At 39.9% G+C, this 27,886-nt stretch overlaps 2 protein-coding genes across 9 annotated transcripts in view; one reads left to right on the top strand and one right to left on the bottom strand.

Moving 5' to 3' along the window:
• Positions 1-79: 79 nt before the first annotated feature.
• On the top strand, positions 80-27,821 carry AP1G2 (adaptor related protein complex 1 subunit gamma 2). Of its 5 annotated transcripts, XM_075211261.1 has the most exons (24): positions 114-241; positions 880-967; positions 5,240-5,284; positions 5,472-5,680; positions 5,945-6,069; positions 8,286-8,427; positions 9,119-9,215; positions 9,391-9,467; positions 12,027-12,119; positions 12,605-12,685; positions 12,966-13,064; positions 13,505-13,560; positions 13,812-13,925; positions 14,065-14,205; positions 15,401-15,455; positions 16,881-17,003; positions 18,221-18,307; positions 18,923-19,050; positions 19,245-19,349; positions 20,232-20,367; positions 20,784-20,922; positions 26,350-26,513; positions 26,942-27,043; positions 27,388-27,821. In XM_075211261.1, exons 4-24 carry the CDS (start codon positions 5,480-5,482, stop codon positions 27,487-27,489), a joined length of 2,367 nt encoding a protein of 788 aa, XP_075067362.1. In that variant the 5' UTR covers positions 114-241; positions 880-967; positions 5,240-5,284; positions 5,472-5,479; the 3' UTR covers positions 27,490-27,821. The 5 variants fall into 5 exon arrangements, with proteins under 5 accessions (XP_075067372.1, XP_075067362.1, XP_075067367.1 ...); XM_075211271.1 differs by lacking the exon at positions 880-967 and having other exon boundaries at positions 80-157; XM_075211266.1 differs by lacking the exon at positions 880-967.
• Positions 4,995-27,886, bottom strand: part of ZFHX2 (zinc finger homeobox 2) — an 81,657-nt gene continuing 58,765 nt past the window's right edge. The window contains exons 10-11 of one of the 4 annotated variants that reach the window (XR_012692546.1): positions 9,100-9,196; positions 4,995-8,394 (exon numbers count right to left, since the gene is read on the bottom strand). Coding sequence is in view for 2 of the 4 variants with exons in the window: in XM_075211234.1 (XP_075067335.1) it covers positions 26,493-26,530 (38 nt within the window). In the remaining 2 variants the exon portion in view is untranslated. Of the gene's footprint in view, positions 8,395-9,099; positions 9,197-26,211; positions 27,029-27,886 lie in introns of those variants that run through there. The other 3 variants (XR_012692549.1, XM_075211239.1, XM_075211234.1) reach the window with 3 other exon arrangements.

The raw sequence follows: 27,886 nt of genomic DNA, 5'->3' as shown, positions 1-27,886 counted from the left end.
TTCCTCTTTTTATAGGAGTAATTGGCATCAATGGGTTCTCTGGCTGCTCTGTCGCCCTCTGCTGGACATTCACTGGAACAACTGTGATACCGAAACGTCAATCATGGGCAGGAGATGATGGGGGCAAAACAGCAGTAAAGAAATAATGCTTAACGGGGTAAGGACGGTGGCGATTTGAGCTCAGTCATCAGACTTTCGTGGTATATTGCGACGTACCTTCTCTTTGTGGAAAGAAGAGACAGTATGTATTCACACAATGCTGATTAATACGGAAATGTTCTTTATGGATTTCCTCGTTTTTTTTTTTGTTGTTTTTTACTGTAGCAATAAATCTGAGGAAGCGAATATCATGTAACTCTACAGTTTATGTTACAGTGAAGTAAGGGGCGTGAAGTGCTCCAGATGTTGGGTTGTCAGTCGGCTGTTCAGTGTCTAGACCAGTGTTGGCTAACCTGTGACACTCCAGGTGTTTTGTGAAACTACAAGTCCCAGCATGCTTTGCCAATATATAGTAGTTTATAGCTGGAAGGGTATGCTGGGACTTGTAGTTTCATAAACACCTGGAGTGTCACAGGTTAGCCAACACTGGTCTAGACCTAGGAGTATATATAGTAATGGATCTACTCTCAATAAGCACAAGGCACCGATTTTTATATGGTGACCACTCAGCCTGGTCAGTATACAGTTGTGTTTTTTAAATAGACAAATTCTTTAAATAATTATTTCACTAAAAAAAAATAAGACCAAATAGACTAAATATATAGTCTGTCAAGATAATAAAAACAAACACAAAGATGTTATCATGAAGAAAAACTTTCAGAAACAATTTTAAGCTGTGTTTGATTAGGGTCTGAAAATGAATCATATTCATTCTTGTAGTCCTGCTCACCCAGATTGACCTCACTTTTGAAGTGGACTGAAATGGAAGTGTCCAATCAGATTACCAGAATGGTCACTGCAGCAGGATGTAAGTAATCCGGAGACAGTGACCTGTGCGCTTGTGTGATTATGTTAGTGAGGACTGGGCTCCATGCAATAAGTGCAGTGTCATGGGACAGGGCGAAGAGACTTATTATCATGTAGTGCTAATCACTTTACACAGCTAAGTACAGAAAATATGTAGTGTAGGCATTGACATCAGTCCCTTTGTTTTTAGAGAAAGCAGCTGAGACTCTTCCCAGCACTTCTGGAATGCAGTGCATGACCCCTGTTGGAGGTGGCATGCCCCCAATGTGCCATGGCCACACCCCTTCTTGTATATGTCACCAACTACAAAATCATAAATGTTGAGTGATATGTGATAATTAACTAATAAACGGACTCATGCATAGGTAGAAAGTTAATACAACCGTGTCTATTAGTTCATGTTCAAAAATAACTCATCATTTTTTTCATTCACCATCATAATTAAAAACAAAACAGCTTAGCCTAAGTGACTCAAGCTGCCCGTTTAACCTCATTTAAATCATAACACTATATACAGTTTTCGAAGTTGAAATTTAGAGGTGTTTGTGTGGAAAATGTAAGAGAATGGAATTTGACAGTTTTACGACCAATGCAGTACAAGAAGTGGCGATATGGCATACCAACATCAGTGGCGGATCCATGGGGGAGAGGCGATCGGGGCAATCGCCCGCCCCCCTAGCATGGGCTTGCTGCCGTTGGCTACACACTATGTGCAGGTCCGTTTGACAGAGACAGGAAGGGAGAGTGTGCTGCCCGGCTGCTCTGATTCTGATTAGCTGTCAAAAAGGGGACGGGGACTACATCGGCCCGGTAAAATTATTTTCTAGATCTGCCCCTGACCAACATATACTAGCCCACTTTGACCACTTGATTTATAACCATATAAAAATCTAGAATTCCCCACAACATAGAACAAAAAGAGGCACTTGGACAATTATTTCATGACAATCTACCTTATAGCCACTCTACCAGAGGGTTTCTTTGGGTGGAAGGGTCAGAAACGATGTCTGAGTTAAGCTGTTCTTTATAACAACTATTTATCCAATGGCTGTCTTGTCATCAATGTTTGCAAAGGCTCCATCTCAAACACTGACCCTCACATGTGCATAATTTTCTCGACTGCGCTCTTCGGGTTTCCATCCTGTATTGTTTAATATAATGCATCCCAATCAGGGAGTGGGGCGGGGGAACCTTTGCTTCTTTACTATACCACCGGGTGAATCCTTCCTTATACTACTTCAAGGGTGCCAACCATTTGTCCTGTTACAGATGTATTTAACAGGATTTGGATATAGCCTGGATGTGGGAAACAGAGAAGGGGTCTGACTTAATAGTAACACCTAGGCAGTGAGCTTGAGAGTTATGGTTTATTTTTGTGTTGCCCACAGATATATAACATAAATGAAAAAAGAAAATAAATAACAAATAGGCAGCTTCTGTTGACTTTTGGGAATAGTATTTTATAGATTGAGCTTGAGATGGCAAGGGGATATCCAAGATGAAATGGCAGAGATACATTCAGTAACATGGGACAGCACAGGTGTGGAGTAAAACGGAAAGGATAGTTAAATGACTATCATCTGCATAGAGGTGATACTGAAATCCAAAGGAGAATTTAGCACTGGCCCTTGTACTCCAACTGACAGAGGAAGTGGAGAGGAGGTGGACGCAAACACTGATGAGCAGTTAGATTAGTAGGGTGAGAACCAGGTGTTAGGATATTGGGACTGCCTCTAGCTATGGGTGTGTTTCTCGCCTGAAAATAAGCCCACAAATGATCACGGGCGCTAATGGATAATTCTAGAGTGAGATATCGTCGAACAATTAAAATGCAAGGGATTGTTGCTAATCCCTATGGTACAAATGAAGTGAAAAAGCAATATAGCAAACTACACTAAAATAATATAAAATATAATTGAGTATCATATTATGACTACAACTGGCAGTGTCAAACTCCTGATTTTTGTTAGAATCATCATCATCATCAGTTATTTATATAGCGCTACTAATTCTGCGGTGAAGAAAACTCACTCATATCGGTCCCTGCCCCATTGGAGCTTACAATCTAAATTCCCTAACATACACACACAGACCAAGAGAGTCTAGGGTCAATTTCATAATAGTCAATTAATCTACTAGTATGTTTTTGAAGTGTGGGAGAATAAGGCCATGGTCGGGAATCTAACTCATGACCCCAGAAGTGCTAACCACTAAGCCACCATGCTGCCCTAGAATCTGGATATTTATGCAGCACTGAATGCAGTCCCATTTGATGAGGTGTATATAATGCAAAGATATATCAGATGCAAAGTATACAAACCTTCCCCTTTCTAATAGCTAATGTACAAAGCAGAGCCAATTCTGGTAGATAGTATTCGATGAGAGAATTTTCTGATGATTAATAGACAAAGCAAAGTCGACCCATTTTGGCAATTGACAGTACTGTTTTTTCAGGCATGGTATGTTCATATGTATATTTGTAAATTAACCTGGATCTAAGCTTTCAATTCTGTTATTTTTTTTTTTAAACACTGATTTTAAAAGATCATTGTAAGAGGCATCTATTCATTTATGTGATAGTCTTATATACTGACTTATATAGGTTCTGCAGTGTCAGCGTTTTCTGACTAGGACCTGCCATGTTGATGTAAATCAATGTAGGTAGTTCTGCACTGTATATACTGAGAGCAAAGACAGTGCATTATAAAGGAAATGCATTGTTCAGCTGTCTAAATAAATGATATGTAAGAATGCAAATGAGGTAAAATCATACTTGCCTACTCTCATGGACATTCTCGGGGGACTCCGGAATTCCCTGAGTTCTCCCGTACTCCAGGAGACTAGGCCACCCTCCCGCATGCTGCTCGATCTTCTAGCAAAGTGGACGGTACACGGTGATGATGATGCATTGCGCAGCAGGTGCGGAGCCTTACACACTTGCCCCTTGGACCTCCCCTCCAGGATCTTCTGGAAGAGGGGGTCCCAAAGTTAGGCTAGTATGGGCAACTTACTGCTGGCAAGCCAGGTTATTGATTTGAGTCAATAGCACTCATTAAACAATATATCATTTAGGTACAAAATTTGTATAAAACCACAGCAACCAATTAGGTACTTTCATTTGATTATCTCATTTGCACCAGACAGATAAAATATAAGCTGTTATCTGCCTAGTGCAAGTTAGAGACAGGTAGTTGCTGATTGGTTGCTGTGGTCCCATGCAAATTTTGCAGTTATCTTAGTAAATGAGTCCTAATGATGAACTTATGTATTTTAACTTAAATTACTGTTTTTTAATCTTTCTAATAAAGTATTTCTCTACATTCCAACATGAGCCATTTCACATGGTTTATAATATTGTGTTCCTACTTTATATTAACATTGGCTGAATGAAATGTTGTTAAAGGTGTTTTTTAGATTAGTGTCAAATGGGCATTAATTACTACTACTCAGTGGTGGGCATAGGGGTCACATGCAGCCCTCTAATAATAATAATTTTCCCTCTTTGATCCTCTTCCCAGTAGTTCCAGTATCACTTGGTGAATACTATCTGTTCACACAGTCTATGTAGTATGTTAATCTGTAATTTAATATCTGTATCTTCTCATCAGTTTGATCAGCAAGTCATAGGTTTACCTACTGTTTGGACTATGTAAACATTTCATGTTGATTCTCTCATTGCATAATGTGAGCTGATGCTTCTACCTAAGAGGTAAATGTATCAAGCTGTGAGTTTCCGGTGGGCTTGAAAAGTGGAGATGTTGCCAATAGCAACCAATCAGATTCTAGTTATCATTTATTTAGTACATTCTACACAATGATAGCTAGAATCTGATTGGTTGCTATAGGCAACATCTCCACTTTTCAAACCCACCAGAAACTCACAGCTTGATAAATTTACCCCTAAGTGTTTGCATTTAAAAATCAAACAAATGCTGTTTTTCCTCTATGTAGAAAATGCGTTCCAGTCACATGTGCCCACATACACTGTAAGAACATGGAATCTATATATTCAATAACAGCCAGAGAAATGCAGAAAAAAATATCACGTTTATTTTGGCTCCAAAGTACTGGTGTAATAAACGCCACAACCCTTTTTAATTAAGAAACAAGGGAGAAGAATGGTAGCAGGCTGTTATGTATGGATTTGTGTCAGGGAAGATGTTACTTCAAGTAAGGTCTGGGCAATGAAGTGTTAAATGCTGCTCTACAGGTCTTGCCGGTTAGGACAGGGCAAGCACTGAGCTGTAATATCACATGTCACATTATTTTTCAGGAAGTAAAGAGCTGTCAGAAAGTGATCCAGGTGAGAAGCAGGAAGGTAAGAAACCCAGGCACACAGAAAGAGTGGCATAGAAAGCCACAGGAAGCTGACGGAGCAAAGGTGATAGAAAAGAAACGGTACAGAATTTATTGAGGTCAGACTTTGCCATTCTGTACATGTCTTGTTGTTTTATTGTTTGTACTGTTTTTCCTATGCTGTGAGTTCATTGTGTGTTCTCTTACAGTCCACAGAATGGGCCCTCCTCTGAAGGTACATGAGCTGATTAGAGCCATTCGTAGTGTTAAGACACAGAATGAGGAGAGGGAGGTCATCCAGAGAGAATGTGCCGACATCCGCTCTGCTTTTCGGGATGAGGATTCAGTGTACCGTGGACGTAGTGTGGCCAAACTGCTGTACATGCATATGCTGGGTTATCCTGCACACTTTGGACAGGTATGGGGGTCCTGGTATAAGGTAAATGGTAAACAATCCTCTGGGTACCACACAGGCATCTGTGTAAGAGTGATAATGTTATTTACTTTATTGCTTCTACTTTCCTATGCGTTTCCTGCTAGGTGCGCCGCTTAGCACGATGTGCTTCTTTGTGTAAACGGGGAACACATCATATTGTTGTATAGTATGTGGCTGTACTGTAGGGTCATCATGTCATGTGAATATTGGTGATTGCTCACATACAACTTTTGTTTCTGATCTCAGATGGAATGTTTGAAACTGATAGCCTCCCCCCGATTTACAGACAAAAGAATTGGATACCTCGGTGCCATGATGTTGCTAGATGAGAGGCAAGATGCTCATCTATTGATAACCAATAGCATGAAGAGGTGAGATGCCAGACTTGATCTCTTGTATTCTCCATCATTAAAGTGTCCATGCACATTGCAATTTGTATGGCCAACTTTGTTATTTTATACTAATTATCTGCAAATTGTGGCATGAATGGGTCTGAATCTTTTTGGGACTGGTAGAAAATTCCTCTTGACAATGACTGAGATCTGACTGTGTGTGGTCATCATCCAGCTGCAAAATTGTGCCCCATTGTAAGTTTGGGAAACCTGGTTTTCATATACCTCTAGAAATGATAGAATGTAATAATTATCTAACTAGTTACTGAATTTGGAGTAATTACTGGGTGTCTGGCAACTTTGAAAAATGTATAATACTCTCCCTACCCCCACTTACCGTTTCCATGTCCTTCTTCTTCGTCCTGTTTATATTTTCATCTATCTTATTATCTTTCCCCTGTTCGCTTCCAGTCCCTCTTATCTAAGACAATGCATTTAATATATTATCATTATTATTATTATTATTATTAATAATAATTATCTATAGGGCACCACAAAGTGTCCTTAGCGCCGTACAAAAACAAACAATAGTACAGTACAAGGTGAAACTGCACGGTACAATTAACAATAAGCACTAGAACATCGGAAGCTCAAACCACAGCTACAGAGAAAGGGTGAATGGGTGAGGGATATTCAGCACAAGCTGCTAACCTGAGCCTAAGAGGGTGGGCCCAGATGTTAAGAGAAAAGCGAGAAGAGTAAGAGGGCAGAAGGTCCAAGAGGAGGTGGGCTGAGTAGCTGGAGACCAAAGTTAAAAGTGGTGGAAACAGGAGGAGAGTTGGCCCTACTCAAAGGAGCGTACAAGCTAAAAGGAGGGGTAGACAGACTGAAAGACACAAGGGTGAAACGGAGACAGAGTCATGGAAGGGGGAATAAGGGATGAGAGGGAGAGGTAGCCGACAAGGTAGGTGGTTTAGCGGATGACTGAAAGTCTTTTTAGAAAAGGTGGGCTTTTAATTTTTGTTTGAAACTGGACAGATTGGGGGATGTTCTGATGGAGCAAAGGAGCTTGTTCCAATGGAGGGGGGCAGCACGGGAGAAGTCTTGAATACATGCCTGAGAAGAGGTAATCAGAGGGGAAGAGAGGCGACGATCATTGGCTGATCGCAGTGGCAGGGATAGAGTGTGAATAGAGATGAGGTTGGAAATGTAGGGAACAGTGGAGTTGACAAGGGCCTTGTATGTGAGTGTGAGGAGCTTGAAAAGGATTCTGTAGTTGAAGGGGAGCCAGTATAGGGCTTGGTAGAGGGGGGAGACAGAAGTGGAGTGGTGAGAAATGAAGATGAGCCTAGCAGCTGCATTGAGTACAGATCGAAGAGGAGCGAGATGAGAATGGGGAGGCCAATAAGGAGAAGGTTGCAGTAGTCCAAGCGAGAAATAATCAGGGAGTGGATGAGAGATTTGGTGGCATCCTGGGAGAGGAAGGGCTGAATAAGTGCAATGTTACGTAACTGAAAGCAGTAGGAGTTGGCAATAGAGTGAATGTGTGGGGCAAAGGAGAGAGAGGAGTTGAGGATGACACCCAGGCAGCGAAGTTGGGGAATAGGAGAGATAAAGGAATTGTCGACAGTGATAGAGAGGTCGGAGGGGGAGGAGTTTCGAGAAGGAGAAAAGAAAATGAGTTTGGATTTAGCAAAATTGAGTTTAAGAAATCTAGAGGACATTCAGGAGGAGATGGCAAAGAGGCAGGCAGACACCCTAGAGAGGAAGGAGGGAGAGAGATCAGGTGATGAGAGGTAGAGTTGAGTGTCGTCAGCATAAAGGTGTATCCTCCAGGGAGGAGGTGTATAGCGAAAAGAGTAAGGGTCCAAGAACAGAGAAACCAGGAAAGGACGGTGCCGGAGAGACCAATGGACTGGAGGGTGTGAAGTATATATATATATATATATATCTTGGTATTCACATCACTTCCCATTTGTACATGCTGAACATATTGTTATTTTGTTATCTTGAAATAGAAATCATTGCTTAAAAAAATGTACCCATTGTAGCTGGTCATTTCATCTGATCTGATTATATGAGTGACATAGATCTAGCTATTTGCAGTTGTAATGGCCAGATCTGCCTGTTTATGGGCACCTTAAGTCCATACTTTATTTTTTTACTTTTTTCTTACACAGAATTCCAAGTGTACTTTCTTTTTTTTACCATTTAAACCATGTCCCAGCATTTTTTATTTTCCTTTTCCTGTGTAGAGATTTAGAGCACAGCTCCTCGGTGGTGCAGGGCTTGGCTCTTTGCACACTGGCTTGCCTGGGATCTGCAGAGATGTGTCGGGATCTGGCTGGAGAGGTGGAGCGTCTTCTGAAAACATCAAATGCCCATGTCAAGAAAAAGGTGTTGTATCACAATGTGGTATAAAGTGTAGAGCCAGAATAATGTAAAGGAGTGGGGGCAATGAAAGAAAAGATAGAGGAGGAAAAAGCAGGTCTCTTGGAAGTAGTATATTATATATTGGGATGACATTTCTCCATCTAGTTTGGTCAATAATTTCCTTCTACAATACAACTAGTTCAATGTAACTCTTTACTCTAGTCCTATGTAACCTTCCTCTCTTCACTTTTTGCAATATTTATAAAACAAGCCCAGAGAGAAAACAGTGCAAAAATCTGTTTGGTCTGTTAAACTACGCAAAACCTATAGTCATGTTTACATATACTTTATGATTTTGCAATCCTTGCACTCCAGTGATCCCAGTAAGGTAAAAAGTGGGCCTGGCTAAGTCACTATGGTGTTTGCAGTGGGATTTTTCAGCAGAGAATTCTGGAAAAATTACCACCTGCTTCCCGGGTAATTTATTAGCTCTGCAGTGTTTGCTAAAGGTAACCACACACACCTTTCTCTATTTCCATAACATATCTCTAGCACATTGATTTGTTTTAAAATATATTAAGAACATATGCAATTTCATCAGCAACACTAGTTTTAAAACTGTTGCTCCTTCCCTCATTGAGTCTCTCCTCATGCATGTCCATCGATTACTTCCATTCTATCTCTTGCATTACTCACCTCCATTTCACACCCATAGGCTGTACTCTGCGCTGTGCACATTATCAGAAAGGTGCCGGACTTAGTGGAAATGTTCATCCCTGCCAGTGAGGAGCTGCTGGGGGAGAAGAGGCATGGTAAGATTGGTGGGATTATTGATGATGGTGTATGAATATGTACATGTATCTAATGACTGAAAGACATGGGATGAGGACCTTGCTGGCTGGAGGTGAATGATTGAGTTGTAATTAAACAGAGTCAGTAATTATGCATCTTGTCTTCTGCATATTTTACATGGATGGTGTTTTTTAGGAGTGCTATATGGAGCTGTTCTCTTGGTCACAGAAATCTGCCAGCGACACCCCCCAGCAACAAAACGTTTTCGTAAGGTGAGTTTGTCTGAACTATGAATATTGCATATGGTGTCCAGTCATAATTAGAATCCTAAGTGGAGAGTTAGGAAATGTGTTCCTCTCCTGAGAAAGGGCAATATACATATTTGGATAATTATTTTAAAATTTTCAGTTGATATTGATATTGTGCATAAAGCCTGGATTCCACTGCATGCACTTTAATATTTTCTAGTATTTTTCTTAGTAGGTTAGACCCTTTGTTTATTAAATTCTTATACCCAAACACAGTTTAATTTGTTTACGAAAGAGCTGATCCATGTAGCTTCTTCTCCCCCATCCTTCTTCAGCCTTCTCCCCAATCCCTTTCCCTATATTGTTGTTAAAATTTGCATCGCTGATTCTTGTTTGTATTTATGTTTGTTTCTCCAATTCATGTTATAACTGATCTATTTTTTCAAGATACAAACTTGTTACTGTTGTGATATTGTAACCTTGTATTGCTTGTGAGGCTTTCAATAAAGTTTTGGAAAAAAGAAAGACAAACAGCTGATAATACAAATGTTTGACTTGTATCATTGATGTCTATAGCATATTAAAACACTACTGTCATATCTCTTTTGTGATACTCAGACGGTAGTTAACAAATTTGATTAGAGCCAGATTACAGCAAATTGTGGTTGCTCCTTATCTCATGAGAGTTTATTGTCCTGAGTTGTTGGCTTAGGAGCAGTTCCTTCTGAAATGAGTCATCATGAACAGCACCTACTGTTCTATTTGAGTAGAAAGAAATTACTTCAGTTTTCAAAAAGAATTTAGCCATAAAATGGGTCTTACTTATTACAAATCATTCCTTTCTATGTATGTATGTATTACCCAGTATTGTTTTATTACTGTTTGTTCCCAATTGTAAAGCGCTACGGAATTTGCTGGCGCTATATAAATAAATATTGATGATGATGATACGTGACAAAGTGTCTGGTTTTGTTGCAGAAGCGTGCACAATACTCTCAGATTGTTATGCAGCATGTTCCCTGGTAGGGGATGTGATTAGATATGTGTTTATGTTCATTGTATGACTCCAGCAGTTTTTAAGGGTTTGTGGGTTTCAAACAAATGAAAAGAGAGAAATTGATTTGTTCAACCTATAATAAAAATTTGCAAAACAAATTCAGTCCAGGTAGTAAGGTATGGCAACTTCAGGTATTTAGTAGAGCTAATCATTGTGCTATATAATCCACATGTTTGCAGAGAGTTAGTGCCTTTCATTCCAGACAGCAAACAGCTGTACTGATCTGAAAAGGCCCTAAAGGTCTCAAAAGATATATTGTTCCTGATTGTATTAATGTATAGTTTCTTTTATTATGTTGGTGTGTAGAAGTGACCTACAGATTGTATACCAAGTGCTAGGTGCAAGTGTTTTTTGCTATTTTGTGCTACAGTCCCACCGTGTGAACAAATAAACTGCCTTTAAAGCTCCATTACCAGCTGGTGCTTATTAGCTTTCCCCTTCCTCCATACAGCCATTTTACCTGGGCCTCCATTGTTTGTCTGATATCCCTGCGATTAAAACATTGATAAGTGACACAGCAGTGGATGGTTGTGAGCGGGAAGACCAATCAGAATCCACAATCAAGGAAAATATGGCTTATGATTGGTTCTTTTTTGCTGCCATTTTTCACAAGTGATGACTGAACATGTTCACCACTTTAGGTGATAATGCAGCTTTTCACAAAGCACTTTGATATTTATTAATTATACGGGTGCCACACTTGACAACATGGACACTACACTGAGGATGAGCTGGACAGCACCTGTGGAGGATTCTATGGGGTAAATGTATCATACTTCGGTTTCTTCAAGTCGCCGGAAATCGGCGAGTTGACAGCTAAAATTTAAAGCGGCGCTGCCTTGTAAAGGGAAACTTGCCTTTACAAGGCAGCGCCGCTTTAAATTTTAGCTGTCATCTCGCTGATTTCCGGCGACTTGAAGAAACCGGAGTATGATACATTTACCCCTATATCTCTTCGCTCAGTCATGAAATGGATAACCATATTTCTGGAAAGACAGGTGGGCAGAGTTTAAGTTAGAGTGACTCTTACAACAAATCTCATTCTGCTGTAACTTTCTGCCCACTCTTTGTTTTATTCAGTTATAATATAGCATTGCATTGCCAGCTCAATGATCACTGCATATTTTAGTATTTGTCTTAATCTTATTACTGTTAGTATTTTAGTAAGCAAGTACATTTCTATGGTGATACAGTGTAGCAGAAATTCAAGTTACAATGCTTTGTTTAATTTATCTTCTCTCATTTATTCCCTCTTGGATACCTAAACCATCACTATGGCAATTGTGTTTTGTTTTTAAAAATATGGAATATTTGTATTCTATGAACATACCATGGTAACTTGGGTTTAAGAGTTCTGTTTTAAAATTAAATTTGATGTCATAGAATAGATTAAGTTTAAGAATATATTTGGTAGTCATACTTAACATTGACTTTATTCATTTTCTGTCATATATGTCTCATCATTGTCAAATATATGTAAATGTATATGAAACATATTTATGGTATGTTTATTGTCCTGTCTCCAGATTCTCCCACTACTCCTGCAAAAACTCAGACAGATCATGTCTGGTTATTCTCCAGAACATGCAGTGTCTGGTATCACTGACCCCTTTCTTCAGGTAATGTATATTATACCAAACCACAAAGCATTGCTCATTATTGACAATGGCTTCTATGCTGCTGTCATTCTATCCCATATTATACTGGATCTGCTTTCACTACTTCACTGCCTGTTGCCTCTAATTCGCTGTGCTTGTGTCCCATACATTGCCTGCTTTCTCATGTAATTGTGCCTCCTCATTGTAAATATTCCTCCTCATTGTACATATTCCATTCTTCCAATATTCACTTTTCATACTTGGTTGTGCTAGTCTCCTATACTTCTCTTCAACTTCCCTCTGACTACTACATTGGTCCTTTCTTTCCTATTTCCCCGTTCCTTTATCCCTACTTTACTCCACCTATCTCATATATTTTATGATGCCACTTTCTTAGTTCCATGTGATCCTGTTGCTTACTATAATAGCTTTGTATCTTATTTTCATCGTGTCTATCTCCTACTTTCCAAGAAACAGCTTGTTCAGTTACATTTGCTTTCGCTCAGGTCCGTCTTCTACGACTATTGAGAATATTAGGGCAGAGTGATGAAAGCGTCTGTGATGCAATGAGTGATTTGCTAGCCCAGGTAAGAGCACATTCAGAGAGTACAATCAGAGGCAGAGGTGCATAGCTCCAAGTTATTTTCCAGAATCTGTTCTTGGCGTGCTTTGATTGTGGCTTATATAATACTTTGCATTGCAAACCACTTATTTATGAGTCCCAGAATAATGGTACACTAACAATTTGGGTTCCAGAACAATTGACACTTGAGTCCCAGCTAAGATAAAAGGTTGACCTAAAGAATGTACAAATTCAGCGTGAAGTCTGATACTGCAGTAGTAATACCTATTGCTTTTCTCTATCAGGTTTCCACTTGCACAGAAACACAGTCTAACGCTGGTAATGCTGTTTTGTATGAAACCGTTCTCACTATTGTGGAAACCAAATCTGCAAGTGGCCTACGGGTGAGTGTACAAAGTCTTTTACATATAAACCCAGAATATGTCACCTTATTTATAGTAATTTGCTAATACACTTAAATCAGCTTCAACATTCACATGCCCCTGCTGTTGCTTAGATCAAGCAATGCTCTTGCAGAGGCCTCACACGCTGACCCTGCATGTGCTTAGTCTGCACAGACAACTACCAATCAGAACTAGCAATCCCTAATGTCCACAGAGGATAGGTAGGTAATATCACCATAACTTAAATAGTATCTTTAATAGGCAACTACAACCAATGACTTTTATTTAAGGACGAATTCTGTTTCCTTATTTATTTTTTGCCGTAAATGTTTACCACAAGCTTTATTTTGTGTTTGCAATTAAGTCTGCAGTCAAATACAAATCAATAATTTAAATGAGCTTTCCAGTTTACAAGCGCTCACTCTGTCTTCATGTCTCAGGTTCTCGCTGTTAACATCCTTGGACGTTTTCTGCTAAGTAATGATAAGAACATCAGGTACGGGGCTCTTATTGTCTTCATTATTTTGCTCTCCAGTTGTCTCTGAACCTTATATCCTTCACTCACATCAAATGGTGCTTTTTACAATACATTCAATGCATTTGATTGCCGCTACCTACCTTTTCACCCATATACATCACTTGATGGTTGTAAATGCACCTCTGCATTGTACAGTGTCAGTATGTGGTCTTGCTACATAGAAATCAGACTAGGCCTCCATGTGCTGTCATTGATTATGTTCTTTTTAGATTTGTTGCTCTCACATCTCTCCAGCGCTTGGTGCAGTCTGATCATGCAGCGGTACAGAGACATCGGGGGACAATTGTGGAATGTCTCAGACAGACGGACACATCAGTAAACAGGTAAGAACACAGGTAGTCTCCAAGTAACATATATTGCTCTGTTAAACAGCAGCACCCATGATCACTAAGATTCCCATCAACTCTACAAAGGATGTTATTGCTAACGATCACTCTTTACTCTTTCCCTCTCCTCCTGCAGGAGAGCTCTAGATCTGTGCTTTGCACTTGTGAACGAAACAAACATTCGTGTGATGATGAAGGAACTTCAGAGGTTTTTGCGAAACTGCCCACCAGAGCTGAAAGAGCAGTGTGCATCTGGGATATTCCTGAGTGCTGAGAAGTGAGACATGGTGGTGGTGGGAGGGGAATGCAAAGAAATGAGCGATTGTGAAATGAAAAGTAGCGGTGGAAGGTCCATAGGTGTTGGGGATAGTTTTCAGCATGTAGGGTTAAATCCTCCTCTTTAAGCTGGGGTGTTTGTCTATAATGAATAGAGGATATTCTGTTGCTCTGGCTCTTTCTGACAGTTGTCTCATTATGAGCAGAGCCAGGTGTGGGCTGGAACATTTATGCCTAGGGGGAAAAACTCGACTCGGCAGCCTATTAGGAACATTTTAAAGGAAAAAATGCAGGTGGACCAGTGACCCAGCCCCGGTAGCCCACTATGGTACCGTCCTGTGGACAGATGCGATCCCTGCACCCCAGCCCAGCCTGCCCCTAAACAGAGCCACAGATACCATGTTACTGGCCACACATGATGCAATCTGATTCTTTATCTGCCCATTGTGTGTGCCTTGTTGTGCGCATGTTGACCTATATTTCCACCAAAGCGCATAGGTTTACATACTGGGGCGGTGCTATTTGTGGAGAAACAGTTATCACAGGCTGAGGGGAGGAGTTTGTTACAGTAAGGGCGTCTGTGCACAGTATGAAATAGGAGCACTGGTGCAGAGTAGTGCAAAAGTAAGACTATTGAAACTAGATAAAGTATTGGAGAATGTACAGTATATTGTTAGGGGAGTACCTTGCTGTGCAGAGGGGCTAATTGCCACTTTCACTCCACATAAGGACTGGAATTTTGCACCAGCTCAGAGCTCATGATCTTCAAGTCTATTGTGTGCCATCATGTTGCACATTGCAATAAAAACGTTCATACACAATAAAATGACATATAATAGTCCCAATATCCCATCACTCTTCTGAGTAATTTCAGCCACAAAAGAGACTAAACCAAAGAGTATTTTAGGAGAAAAACATAAACGTTTAATTTAATGAAAAGGTGATTCTGAAATGTTAGTAGGTTGGACTCAGATGTGACGTTTACACTTTTGCTTGGAGCACCTCCATCAGAACTAGGCGCACTTCTAGTTTATGGGAGTATTTCCTGAGAACAGAGAGTATAGGCGCACCTGATGTTCCACTGCATACTAGCTAGACGGACTCACCAAGAAGCAAGGCATTTTGTAGTGCGTATTTAGTGTAACTGAGGCTGTGTGCGGGTAGTGATACATGCTTCCTCTCCCTCTATCTCTCAGGTTCTCGCCTTCTAAGCGTTGGCACATAGACACCATAATGGAGACACTGGTCACCGTGAGTAATTTGCCTATTTTCTTAGTCGCGGTCACAATGTTGACACAGTTGGTGGTGATCGTATTAACGATAATGACAATTCCGACAGTCTTTACTCCTACAAAAGAAAAACGTATTCTCACAAAAACTAATACAATAAAAAGAGACTTACGTGAAAACCGAAGTTCCAGATGTCCGATGCAAGCGGCATGCTGACAGGCAGTGATTCCCAAGACACAGGTGTCCGCCACTTCAATTTCATGTCACCGCAACTTAGATGAATGTTCATTTAAAGCAGCAGTGTCTGGACCCCACAGGTTAAGTGTTTAAACACTTAACCTGCGGGGTCCAGGAACTGTCATTATCGTTAATACGTACCCAACCCGACACAGTATGGTTAGAACTTGTATTGTTACTCATATATTTTCAGATAAAGATTGTTTTTAGTGAAATGCATTTTATTATATTCAGCCGTAATTTATAAAGCTGCAGCGTATTTTCAATAACTATATAATATGAAGACACAGCAAGTATATTTTAATAACAATATCCTGTGCATATGTAAGAATTGAATAAAAAGGTATTGGTGGATGTTTCAAATGTAGACACAATGTAGATAATCAATAGTTTTGTCCTCAGGAGTACACAAGGGACCTGTCTCACAGCTAGTTACTGTGAACCATTAACTTAGACATTATTATATTTAGTCATATAAACAGTACAATTTTCTACTAATCTCCCATTTTTTCTAAAACTAGAAAAACAAAAAGTATAGTTTGCAAAGTTACAATCATTAGCCTTCAAGCTAAGCAACTTTGGATATTTTACATGTGGAAATTCATGCACCTGTATCGAAGCAGGGAAACTTTGTTCTACATATTGTAAAGTATAATCAGCCAGCCAAAACCGAAAGCCTAAATCCCTACTCTGGCTGGTGCCTACGCTAATCAAAATGTAATCGCAATTCAGAATACTTTGCTTATAAACTTTGCCGATCCTCTCCTATACCTCTCTTTTTATTGGTGACTGAACTCCCAAACATTAATGAACACCAGAGAAATGACAGGGCAAGTATAAGCTGTCACCTGTTCCCACTACAAAAATATATGCAAAGCGGTTTGTGCCCCTATCCTTCAAGCATTTATACCAAGTGCAGGGATGCGAGAGGGGCGCAGAAGAGGTGTCATCACCGGTAACATAGACAAACAATAGAACTCGTTCTCTGCAAAATATATTTATAACAGTTCTAGGAGAGCTACATAAGCTGCCAAACTCTACTTCTACATAAATTCCTTTTTATTTTTTTGCAAGAGTGAAAAACAATAACATTGTGATGTAAGGCATACAATCCTAATTATATTACACAACAATGAATCTTTCATATATACATAACTTATTTTGACATTTTCTATACTTGGCTGCTAAATGAGTGCCGCTGTTTTCTAGGCTGGGGAGAGTGTTCGTGATGACACCGTCTCAAACCTTATTCAGCTGATCAGCGGATCCTCGGAGCTGCACAGCTACATCGTACAAAGACTTTACAAGGAAGTGAGAAAAGATATTGTACAGGTATGAATAAATACCATGTCACTGGAAGAACATTGTGCACATAAAGAATACCAAAATAGAGTTGATTACCAAACTATATGAAGGCAACACGGGGTAACATTTATCCGCTTTGTCGCTTGCATTAAGCCCCAAACAACCTTCTTCGTTGCTTGTTACTAGTGTTATGACTCAACAGTTAAAAGATTAAGGGGATGACCAGTCCTGCACATGAACAGTTTATATTTCCATTTATGTTGTAGAACGAGATTTGAAATTAGTATGAGCTAACATCGCGGTGTAGGACCTGAAAACACCTGTTTTAAATGCCTTGTAATGATTCAGAGTGCACTTTTAAATTGAATCCTTGCAGTGATAGCGACAGAAGGCCTAATTGAAATCCAAATGCAACTTGCACTTAAATTGTGTGTTAAAAAAAAGCATGGAACTTGTGCATAGTAAAGACCGTATTCAAATCTAAGCGTATCTCAAGATATATTACAATCTGAATCTGGGTGTACACTTTTTCTAAACAGTACTTGCCTTACTTAGACATATAGAACACACTGCAGTAGACGCTAATGTGTAAGTATTAAATAGAGCTCACATCTGAACGCATTTTTATTTTTTTTGACAGACCATAAATGGAGAATTCATAACAGTATAATCATTTATAGAAATATTTGTTTGAAAAAAATACATATTTTGTTTTACATAAATAAAGGTGATTTCAATGTGTACTATACATACAATGTGTCTTTGCAGTCTATCTTAGTTGCATACAGTGTAACATCTATATGTGTACTTTTTCATTCAAAGCTATCAGTCATCACTATCAGTCAGCCTATACACCTGCCCTGTGGTTGGTGAAAAACATACCAGTGAAACCAAGCTCAATTACGAGAAACACAAGAATCATCCGCATCTGCGTCGAAAGTCCTTTAGTTCTGCCATTCAGGTCTTAGGCAGTCATGGGTGTCATTTGCGTCCAGACATGAATTGCATGCAATTGCTTCGATTGTGTCATATCCGTTCCTGGACATGTGCTGAGCTATTTCACACAAGATACACTATGCTAATGGACATAAGTCAGAACATGAATCGGGCTCAGAGTGTATGGAGTGTGATTCCTCACAGTCCTGTTGTGAGGGATTAATGTCTTGTAGCCATGCACATAAAGACTGCTTTATGCTGTTTACAAACTGTCATTGATTACAGTTTATCTTGTGTTCCCCTTGCAGCAGCCATTAGTTCAGGTGGCGTCATGGTGCATTGGAGAGTATGGGGACCTCCTATTGGTTGATTCCGGTGAGGAGGAACGTCTACAGGTGAGCTATCAGAGAATGAAAAGTACTATCATTATGTGTTATATTACAACTTATATAAAGGTCATATAACTGCATGAAGCCCTCTTAGGCTTTTGCTTTTTACATACTCATGGAAACATTAAATATTATATGCATTCTTATTTTGACATCTAATATGCAGTTATACAAAATATATGTAAAACATATGTCTAACCCACCTTGCGTAGTTACAACTTGAGATGGTGCAAATAGTTATTTATCTTTATTGAACTTCAGATTTTGGATCACTTGGAGGTGTCAGATTAATTGCAGAACTGCAATCTCACATAGTGATCATTTGAAACCAAATCATTGTTGATATGGAATCCTGTCTCATTCCTGCAGCCCTTCTTTTGTCAGATGTTAGGGTGTGCATTGTGTCCTGAGTTGTGTCAGTTGTGACTGATCATAGCGTGAAGGAGAAAGTGACCGTTTTCTCACATAGAACTTATTGCTTCGATGATTCACACCAGAAACAAAGATTCTAGCAAAGGATTAGAGGAAAATAGAACTGATACGCTAATGATAGGAATACATTTCTGTAGCCTAACACAGGAAGTCCACTCCACTTAACTTAAATATATTAAATATCTTCAGGTAACGGAGGATGATGTTCTGGATGTGCTGGAGGGTATATTACAATCGCACATTTCCCTGCCAAGTACACGAGCGTACACCCTGACTGCAATCATGAAACTGAGCACACGCTTCGAACACGGTGTGAAGTAAGGATCAAATATTATTGTGCTTATGATAGAAATATATGTAAGCAGGTGTGGCTATACATGTCTCTTATTTTGTGTACATGTATGTGTGTGGATAAATACTGATGAGAATGATTAATATTCGGAATTGTCCACTTAAGTGTGTCACTCAGTATGTATACTGTATGTGTCACAGTTTATGCTTTTATCCTCAGCCGTATACGTCGCGTGGTGTCTATATATGGCTGCTGTCACGATGTGGAGTTACAGCAGAGAGCAGTGGAGTACAACGCGCTGTTCAAGAAATATGACCACATGAGGTACGAGTTGTACAGTGCAGGTTATTTTCAGAAGCCCTAGGGCCGCCAGTTGCTCATCACTGCTCTATAACAAATGGGAGAAGAGGCTCCTGGGAAATGTCATTTTCATGCAAGTGAATGGGTAATAATACTGTTGAGATGACAAAAGCTTGCTCCTACTTTTATAATGGAGCAAATAAACAAATCTCTAGTCAGGAAAATACCAATAGCTGGGCTGATGTAGTAACAATTTGTGAATAAATATCCTCTAATTGAGTAATTGTGCCCCTGAATGTTCAACTTACCACTAGTACTACTACTTGTACATTTCTTTGCCTAGGTAGACAGAGGCCAAGAACAGACTAGTTAGCAGATACAAGGCTAGTTTTACGTGTTTGACTTGGGTCATTATACTTTTTTGTTGTCAGTTTTTCACTTTTGCTCGTCTGCTGTGTATGCTCTGTTTTGAAGTGGTAGAAAAACCTGTAGCCATTGGGATTGCTGTTCTGAACCATCAGACACAGATTATTTCAGGAGATGAGTGCTGATCTTTTGGGAGGTGTCAACTTGTGTGATTATGTAAGAGAGCAGAGCTGCGTGGGACAGTGTCACGATGGGAGAGGGGAATGAAGGCTAGCAGCGGGTATGATTGTGCTATTGGTAGACCCTGCTCCTTACACTAAGAAATCATGTAAGGTGCCTATCATACTAATAAGGAAAGTTTGTGGAGTAAAAATTCTATCAAATGAAGTTCAAACATCCAACTTGTTTTCTGTGACTGCCGTGATAAATGTACAGAATATGGAATATACAGTCCTATTGTCAAATCTGCCATCCACCCAGAAAGTAAAGAGCAGATACTGAATGGCAAAGATGTTGATTCTACGCTCTTTTCCTGGTCAGGTCAGCTATTCTGGAGAAGATGCCATTACCAGAGAAATCCACTTCAGGGGATAATGCAAGTTTCATTAGAGAAAGCAAAGAAAAACCTGAGAGCCCACCAGAAAACAATTCCTCCTCCAGCCAGCCAGTGAGCCATGTGAGTCCACTTGGAGTGCAAGAGGATTTGAACATACATATAGGCTAGTAACCCTAATGAAAGGCATCTGGGTCACATTCACAGATATATATGGAGGTATTCTGATTTCATGGCACACTATTTACCTTTGCAATAAGCTAAAGGCCAAGTGATTGTATATTAGACCACTCCAACTGGAATTGACAAACCCCATAGGTGAGTGTATGAGGTCATCTGCTGACAATTGTTCAGCCTAGCAATTGGGCAATTAGATTGACACCTTACATGACCACATTATCTCAAATATCTTCCATTTTAATAAGCTAAAAATGTCCCATAGATATTTGTTCCTGTTACTTGGAACTCTTTTATAAGGCAACCTGTATTTTAGGTTTGGTGGTTCTTTCATCTGCATATCTGACAAACTCATTCTGTAGGTTACAGACCTCTTGGGATTGCTGGAAGAGAGCACGGATAGCCTACTCACACCTGTGACCTCTGGGGTATCAACTGGAAACCAGAATGTTTCCAATGGGGGCAGCTTGTTGGACCTTCTGGATGAAACTCCAAACCCAGGTATATACAGGAATGTATTGTAGAAATCATATTTTGCGAAAGATTATACAAGATTGTATGTTTTTTATTGTCCAGTATTTATAAAGCACCTAAATATGAAACGTTGAAGAGGGCCCTGCCCTCTAATCTTAATGGAATAAAGGGGAACATGTGAGACCAAAGTTTGGGAATGCAGGGTAAAAGTTAGGAATTGAAATTGTGAAGAAGCTGCTTAGAGTAAGCAAGTTTTCAGTGGTTACAGAAGCAGGGGGACTGTCTATTGGAGCGAAAGTGAGCATTCTAGGTAAGAGGAGCTGTTCTTGAAAGGTCCTTTAGATGTGTAGGTGAGGAGGTAATGAGAGATGGTGAGCAGCAAGTCTTGGGGAGTATTGTCATTACTGGCTGGAGAGTACTTGAAGACTAGGATCCATATTAGAACAGAGCAATATTTTGGATTTTCTAGGTTAAGCATAATACTTTGGCCTGGAATCCACCAATGTGCATGTACAGACATTGGGCTGGAAGAGGTTAAAAGGTTAAACATGAAACAACCATTATTAGTTATACCTACCTAATCATTCACTCCAGTCAGCAATGTCAGCATGCTCTGAGTAACACTGAACACTGAACCTCACCTATAGATGGCTCCCATGGCTTTCAGGTTCTACATTGTATGTGATAGAATATTATATTGAAACTAAGCACTGTTGGTTTAATATGTGGGTGCACTTAAGTTTTGCCAGGGCAGCTATTTAATACCAGACACAGATGAATTACATATACTGCACATATACTGTACATGGTTGCACTGCAATAAGTTACTTAACATGATGTGTGCCTGCAGTTGACATAATGATATCAGATATCTGATCTAACTGGTGAAATACTTTTTACTTGGTTTCACCATTGGCATAATGTGTTTAGTACAGCTGGTATATTGTGTTGCACAGAATGGGTATAATGTGTTAGGTGACTGCAGACATAATATGTGATATACAGCTGGTAGTGGAGCACCACTAATTATAATGTGTGGGTCAATGTGAGGACACGCTTGTAGTAGTGCATGGATCACTGTTAGCGTAATATGCTGCACTGCATTACACGTGTAACCAGTAATAAGTGTGTTTTTTAAGGATCATTATTAGTGTTATTTAAAAAAGATTTGGGGTATTCAGGGGATTACAGAGGACTGCCGATTATGGCTATTCAATCAACTTTGCAGAAGTTAACGCAACCTTTGACCACCCTTTAGACCACTTTGGTCATCAGACAAACAGTTAAAATTAAAAAGCATAAAACATATGATGAAACTACTTAAATTACATTTTGACTTCCATTTGGTGTCTTACATCTTTCATAATAATGCTCTCACTGCTTCACATTCTTTGTATCAGATCAAATATATTCCTTGATTGTTTATCTTTATAAAATTTGATGTTTTTGGTCTTTTCGTACTATATTATGCAAAATCAGTTAAAATTAATACATTCTTTAAACTTACTTATCTCAAACAGTCTCTCTTTGATGATCCAATCCTCTACTGCTATTGCTGCTAAGCTTAAGATGAACTGTAGGAGAAATATGGGATGTAGGTAAACCAGAGAGCAGGAGATTACAAGATGTGAAAGGGAGTGAACATGCATCAGAATATTACTGGTGGCTTCAGAGAGATAAGAGACAGATATTAGCAATATAAAAAAAAGAAAAATCAACAAGGTTTGGGCACAGTAGTCATGTGATGAGAAGGAAAGGAATGTTCAAGATACCCCTGAACCCATGTACAGTCTCCACTGGTGTTATCACTGTTTCTTCAACTGTGGCACAAAGATCTTGTATTGAGCCAGGTGCAAATAACATAAGTTCTCCAGTTTTGAGACAACACACCAATTTGGGATGTTGAACTTATCTTGCAAAGTGCTGTTTGGAAAAAATGTATCCATCATCTATTTTATACTTAAATCCAATTGACTGGCTGAGGTCTCCCATAGATGGTTTGAGGGAGAGGAGTGGAGGATAAAGTATAGCTCCTTGAGACACAAACAGAGCATTAGAAAAATGGCAGGTATTGTGTTCTGCTACAGAAAATGGCAGCTATACAGATAAGAAAAGACCTGTGCAGCATCTTAAATGCCAAAAGAATATAGAGTCTTGGCTAGGAGAGAACGGTCAGGGTTTTACAAATAAGCTGATGAGGGAACAGGCTATAAACTCATTAGAGTCACCTATAGGGGAGCCAAATGTATGCCATGATCCTTTCTCTCGCTGGAGTCTGAGTTGCTGGCCATGGGAGGTAGGTAGTTCTTTAGGCCTGTGTTACTGGCCGTCACATATTTACAGATGATAATAATAATGTAGTGCTTTTCTCAGAGCTGTAACCACAATTGCTGGATACCACCAAAACAACACCTCAATATATAATATTATTATATATATATTTTTTTTATTGTATACTAGAATTTATACAGTGAAAAAGAAAGTACACATTCACTCCCTGGTGTACACACAAACGCTCAATAATGTAGATGTATATTTGTGTGGTGCTGGATGAAGGGTTCCCATGCCATCTCCACTGTCAGTAAGGGTCATGTAAAAGGCTGTTTTGTGACATGCACAAATGCCAATACAGCAGCATATGTGGGGGAGCAAAGCGTAGCATCTGCTGGGAAGACCATCAGGGTGTTCCTTGCTGAGTGCTGGTTAGGAGCGTGACTGTGCATAGCTATGCACACACATGCAGAAATTACATTTCTTATTGTGGGAAGAGGTTATGTAGATATTCAGGTGCTGGATAATACCCCCAGCATCCCGTCACGCTTGTTATTCATTTAAGGTGAACTGAGCAGTATTTAGTTTAGAAATTGTAATATTAAAATGAATGATGGGAGTGGTCCTAAAGTACAGTAGTAGTAAAACCTCACCCTCTTTCCACCACATGCATTTGCTGCTGGACCCAGAAATGTACAATAGACTGTTCAGTGTTCTTTTCCCAGGGCGGTTCCAACATGTAGAATGAAGACATGCTGGGCCTGATTCATCTTCGGGCGTAAGTCCCATTGTATAACGTATTTTGCGTGAAATTGCTCTGCGCCTGCTCAGAAACAGACATTACGCCAGTGATCGCAATTGCATGCAACTCATGTCCAAACGCAAATGACACTTCCGACTGCCCACGACTTGAAGAGTAGAACGGGGGAAGGAAAGTGTGGACACATGTAGCTAATGTACAGTAAAAGCATGCCAGGGTTAAGCACACGCACATTCATCAGATTCAAGCTCTGGACAAACCTGACGTACCTATCTTTTAGCCATATCACTTGCACCAGCTACAGGGCAGGTGAAAGTGCTGACTGATAGTGATGACAGACCCGTATTCATGTTAGAACATGTATTTGCAAGTAAGAGATTTCCCCCCTTAATATTGCACATATACATGTGCACATCCTGCAGTGTGTTCTGTCTGTCTGCATACAGGAAGTTAAGTATAGTCTGAGCGTACCTATACCCGTATACAAATGGAAATGTTTCTTGAGATCCGCTGGTATTTGAATGTGGGCGGACATGCATGCAAGTTCCATACATTTTTTATTAAAGAGAAGTTGTGTTAATACTGCATTCCAAGATGAATCAGGCCTGCTGTGTGCTCTCTGCTTTTCTCCGGGCAGACAATCACACACCAATGGTTCCTTTGTAAAGGACTTTCCTGAAACTGTAAAATCTTGTTACAGGGTTGTTGTCTGCTTGCTCAGCTCGAATAACAACTTAATGAAACCTTTTGTGAGAGGACAGTATTTTGTTTTACTCAACAAGTAGTCTCAGATTTTTTTCTTGCCACACCAGTAATTTCCCAGTGTGTTTGATGTTTAATAGTCATCTTATCAGGGCTGCAATCAGAAACTGTGGGGCCCATTACATATGAAACAGGCCGGTTCCCTGACCCTCCGCTCTCTCCTTGACCACCCTAAGCCCCCTCGATCCGGTGGATGCGCTGAGGTGTAGTGAGGGGCTATGACACCCAGACCTCATCACATGCCTCTCAGACCTCTCTACGTCCCACAGAACTCTCCACATGCTCCTCAGACCTCCCCACATGCCCTTTACCACAGAGAGAGAAAGAGTCTGGTCATTTGATGAACACAGATACTGAGAGGGAGAGAGAGAGACATCTTGTATATTGCACTGATTGTGGGGACAGTTTTACTAGTATTTGCCCCTCCAGACCCACACATAACATTCGTACCCACCACACTTTTAAAAATATTACCCACTCTACATATTATAAAAATAAAACAAACCTCGCCCTTACCCTATAACATTAATTACCCCATGTCACTTACCTCTGTTCTAAAGCAGCAGGTGTCAGCCGCACAGCCATGTAGAGAGGGGAGGGGTGGGGCAGACAGACTAAAGCAGGGGAAGTAGAAGAGGGAATGAGTAGGATACAAGAAGAGAGGTGGAGGACGGGAGACAGAGGGGACGAGTCTTGACTAGAAATAAAGGCAGCTCATTGGTCTCTGGGGAGGAGCCAGCCACCAGTAAGGATAGCCCTGACCCAATAATGCTGCACAGCCCGTTTTCTTCAAACCCAGGGACCCACTCACCATGACTGAGGGCCTCACAAACCGCTAGCCTTGTTGAATGGCGAGATCCCTGGTCAGTCAAAGCCCCATACACTGGTATCTTTTGGACCACCCTGATGGTATGTGGGTTTTCTCCGGGTGCTCCGGTTTCTTCCCACACTCCAAAAACATACTGGTAGATTAATTGGCTGCTAACAAATTGACCCTAGTCTGTGTGTCTGTCTGTGTGTGTGTGTGTGTGTGTTAGGGAATTTAGACTGTAAGCCCCAATGGGGCAGGGACTGATGTGAGTTCTCTGTACAGCGCTGCGGAATTTGTGGCGTTATATAAATAAATAAATGATGATGATGATATTAAACATTCTAATGTATTTCTAGCATTGGGTACAATAAATCTGTCTTACCTTGCAAGCAGGTTTGGCAGTATTAAAAGCTTATAATAAACAATTACCATAAATTAGTGTCCAAGCTTGTGAAAGTTTTTAGTCTGTCCTGGAGGCATATTTCCCATCAATCTGCTTTCTAATAATAGTGCTCATCAGTACTTAGAAAGCCATGTCACAGTGCTACAAACTAATAAGCAGCTGTATTATCATTAAATAGTTAATAGTGTTATTTGTGACATATACTTTGAAAGCAAAAAGATATCACCAAGTAAGATCCGACAGCTATACAAGGGTCTTGTGGAGACTCGGTGGACCTGCACACATAATTATGTCAAAATAACATGGAAAAATATTAAATGGGATTTTTATTTTTTCAATTTTATTTACAGTGTACAATTGTACAATCTAAACGCATAGAACACGATTTCTTTGTAAAATTATATTTTTGATGTAAGCATATATTAACTTGCATTTTGCGTCTCACAGCAACTCTGCCTCCGATTGTTGTATATAACAATGGCGGGCTTCAAGTGGAATTCTCCTTCATGCGTCCACCATCCAGTCCTGCTCTACTAGTCATCAATTCTTGTGCCACAAACTCCTCTTCTAGCAACATCACTGACTTCCAGTTACAGGCAGCTGTACCCAAGGTGGGTGTCTGTAATATCTGTGAGGCCCAAATAGGAACACGGGAATTGGTTGCAACATTTTAACTACTTTCCCTTCACCTGCTTCCAACTATGACCCACTGAGCCTTGTCTGTTTTTCCTTGTTTTCCCTAATAGTCACTGCTTTTACTGGCCTTACAGAGCTATCTGTCTAATTTCTACATCCACACCTGTATAATATTACATTGCTCTTCTCAAATAAACGTTGTACCAAACTATTGGGGAACCTCCATTCCGCAGCATAATATCTCGGCATAATCCCAACAGAAGTCCCTATTGGATGATAGCTATTTTAGTGAAGATATTCTCGGGGTGAATCTTTTCTCCTCCCTAACCTTAAGTCTAGGTGGATATTTTCTTTGATCTCAGTCCATTAATTATGTTTGTACTATGTTCTCAATATGCTTCAGAGTGTTCAAATCCAGCTTCTGGCTCCGAGTGGTTCTTCGCTTGCAGCTTCTGGTGAAGGATCAGTAGTCACACAGTCTATCCGCGTCCTGAACCCCCAAAAGGTACAGAGCACATACGAACGTTGTGTGATTGGCTACATTAATAATTATAGGTGTACTGAATGAATTTGAACATGTGTTACAAGGTTTTATACCTAATCAATTCACCGATAAAAAAACAATATTTCAGAATGAATGATATCTTGCATACGACTAGCTGTTTTATTAAAAACTATATGAAAAATACTGTGAACACACGCTTACATTTAGCACAAGAACAATCATGTCTTAACATTAGAGATTCCTAAAAAAACAACTCTTTCTAAGGATCGTATCTTGAATTGTTATCTGTACTCTGCATTTAGTATTATATTTTATTTGTTGTTCCTTTTTACACTGTCTTTTAGATTCCTCTACGAATGCGTTTACGTTTGTCTTTTATGCACAATGGAAATTCAGTGCATGAAATATGTGAAGTCAGCGACTTTCCTACAGGGACATGGCAGTGACCTGACATAACACCAGAGGAATGGCCATGATCAGAGGGGACATTATTGGGGACCATGTGGTCTATAGGGACACTAAGTTGAAGGCGACATAGAGGTTAAAGAACTTTGCGTGAAAGCCTGAAAAAAGAAAGGAACACGTGTGTTTTAAATGTGTCAGATTTGTTATAGCTGGGATCCATAGAAGGTGAGAGGTTGTATTTGTATTAATTCCCAAGTATATCATACAGCACGCTACCTGTAAATGAAATTTCACACGTTGAACAGACCTATTGCATAAAACAGTTGGGGGTTGGGGATGGCTGAAATACATTTTAATAAAGATCCTTTTCCAAGCTGGTAGGATGTGTTTTTAAATCCAGATTGGTTTTCAAACCAAACTAGATATTTATCAGGCAGG

The sequence above is a fragment of the Mixophyes fleayi genome, chromosome 1, assembly GCF_038048845.1.
Source record: "Mixophyes fleayi isolate aMixFle1 chromosome 1, aMixFle1.hap1, whole genome shotgun sequence".
Lineage (NCBI taxonomy): Eukaryota > Metazoa > Chordata > Amphibia > Anura > Limnodynastidae > Mixophyes > Mixophyes fleayi.
The sequence above is the reverse complement of the archived record's forward strand: the minus strand, read 5'-3'. Positions and strand labels throughout refer to the sequence as shown.

What these genes read in the sequence shown, in the direction of transcription:
- AP1G2 (XM_075211271.1), top strand. Translation starts at nt 5,480, where the DNA reads ATGGGCCCTCCTCTGAAGGTACATGAGCTGATTAGAGCCATTCGTAGT. An exon ending in ATAACCAATAGCATGAAGAG is followed by an intron (nt 6,070 to 8,285) that starts GTGAGATGCCAG and finishes TTTCCTGTGTAG; the next exon opens with AGATTTAGAGCACAGCTCCT. An exon ending in ACGGACACATCAGTAAACAG is followed by an intron (nt 13,926 to 14,064) that starts GTAAGAACACAG and finishes CTCCTCCTGCAG; the next exon opens with GAGAGCTCTAGATCTGTGCT.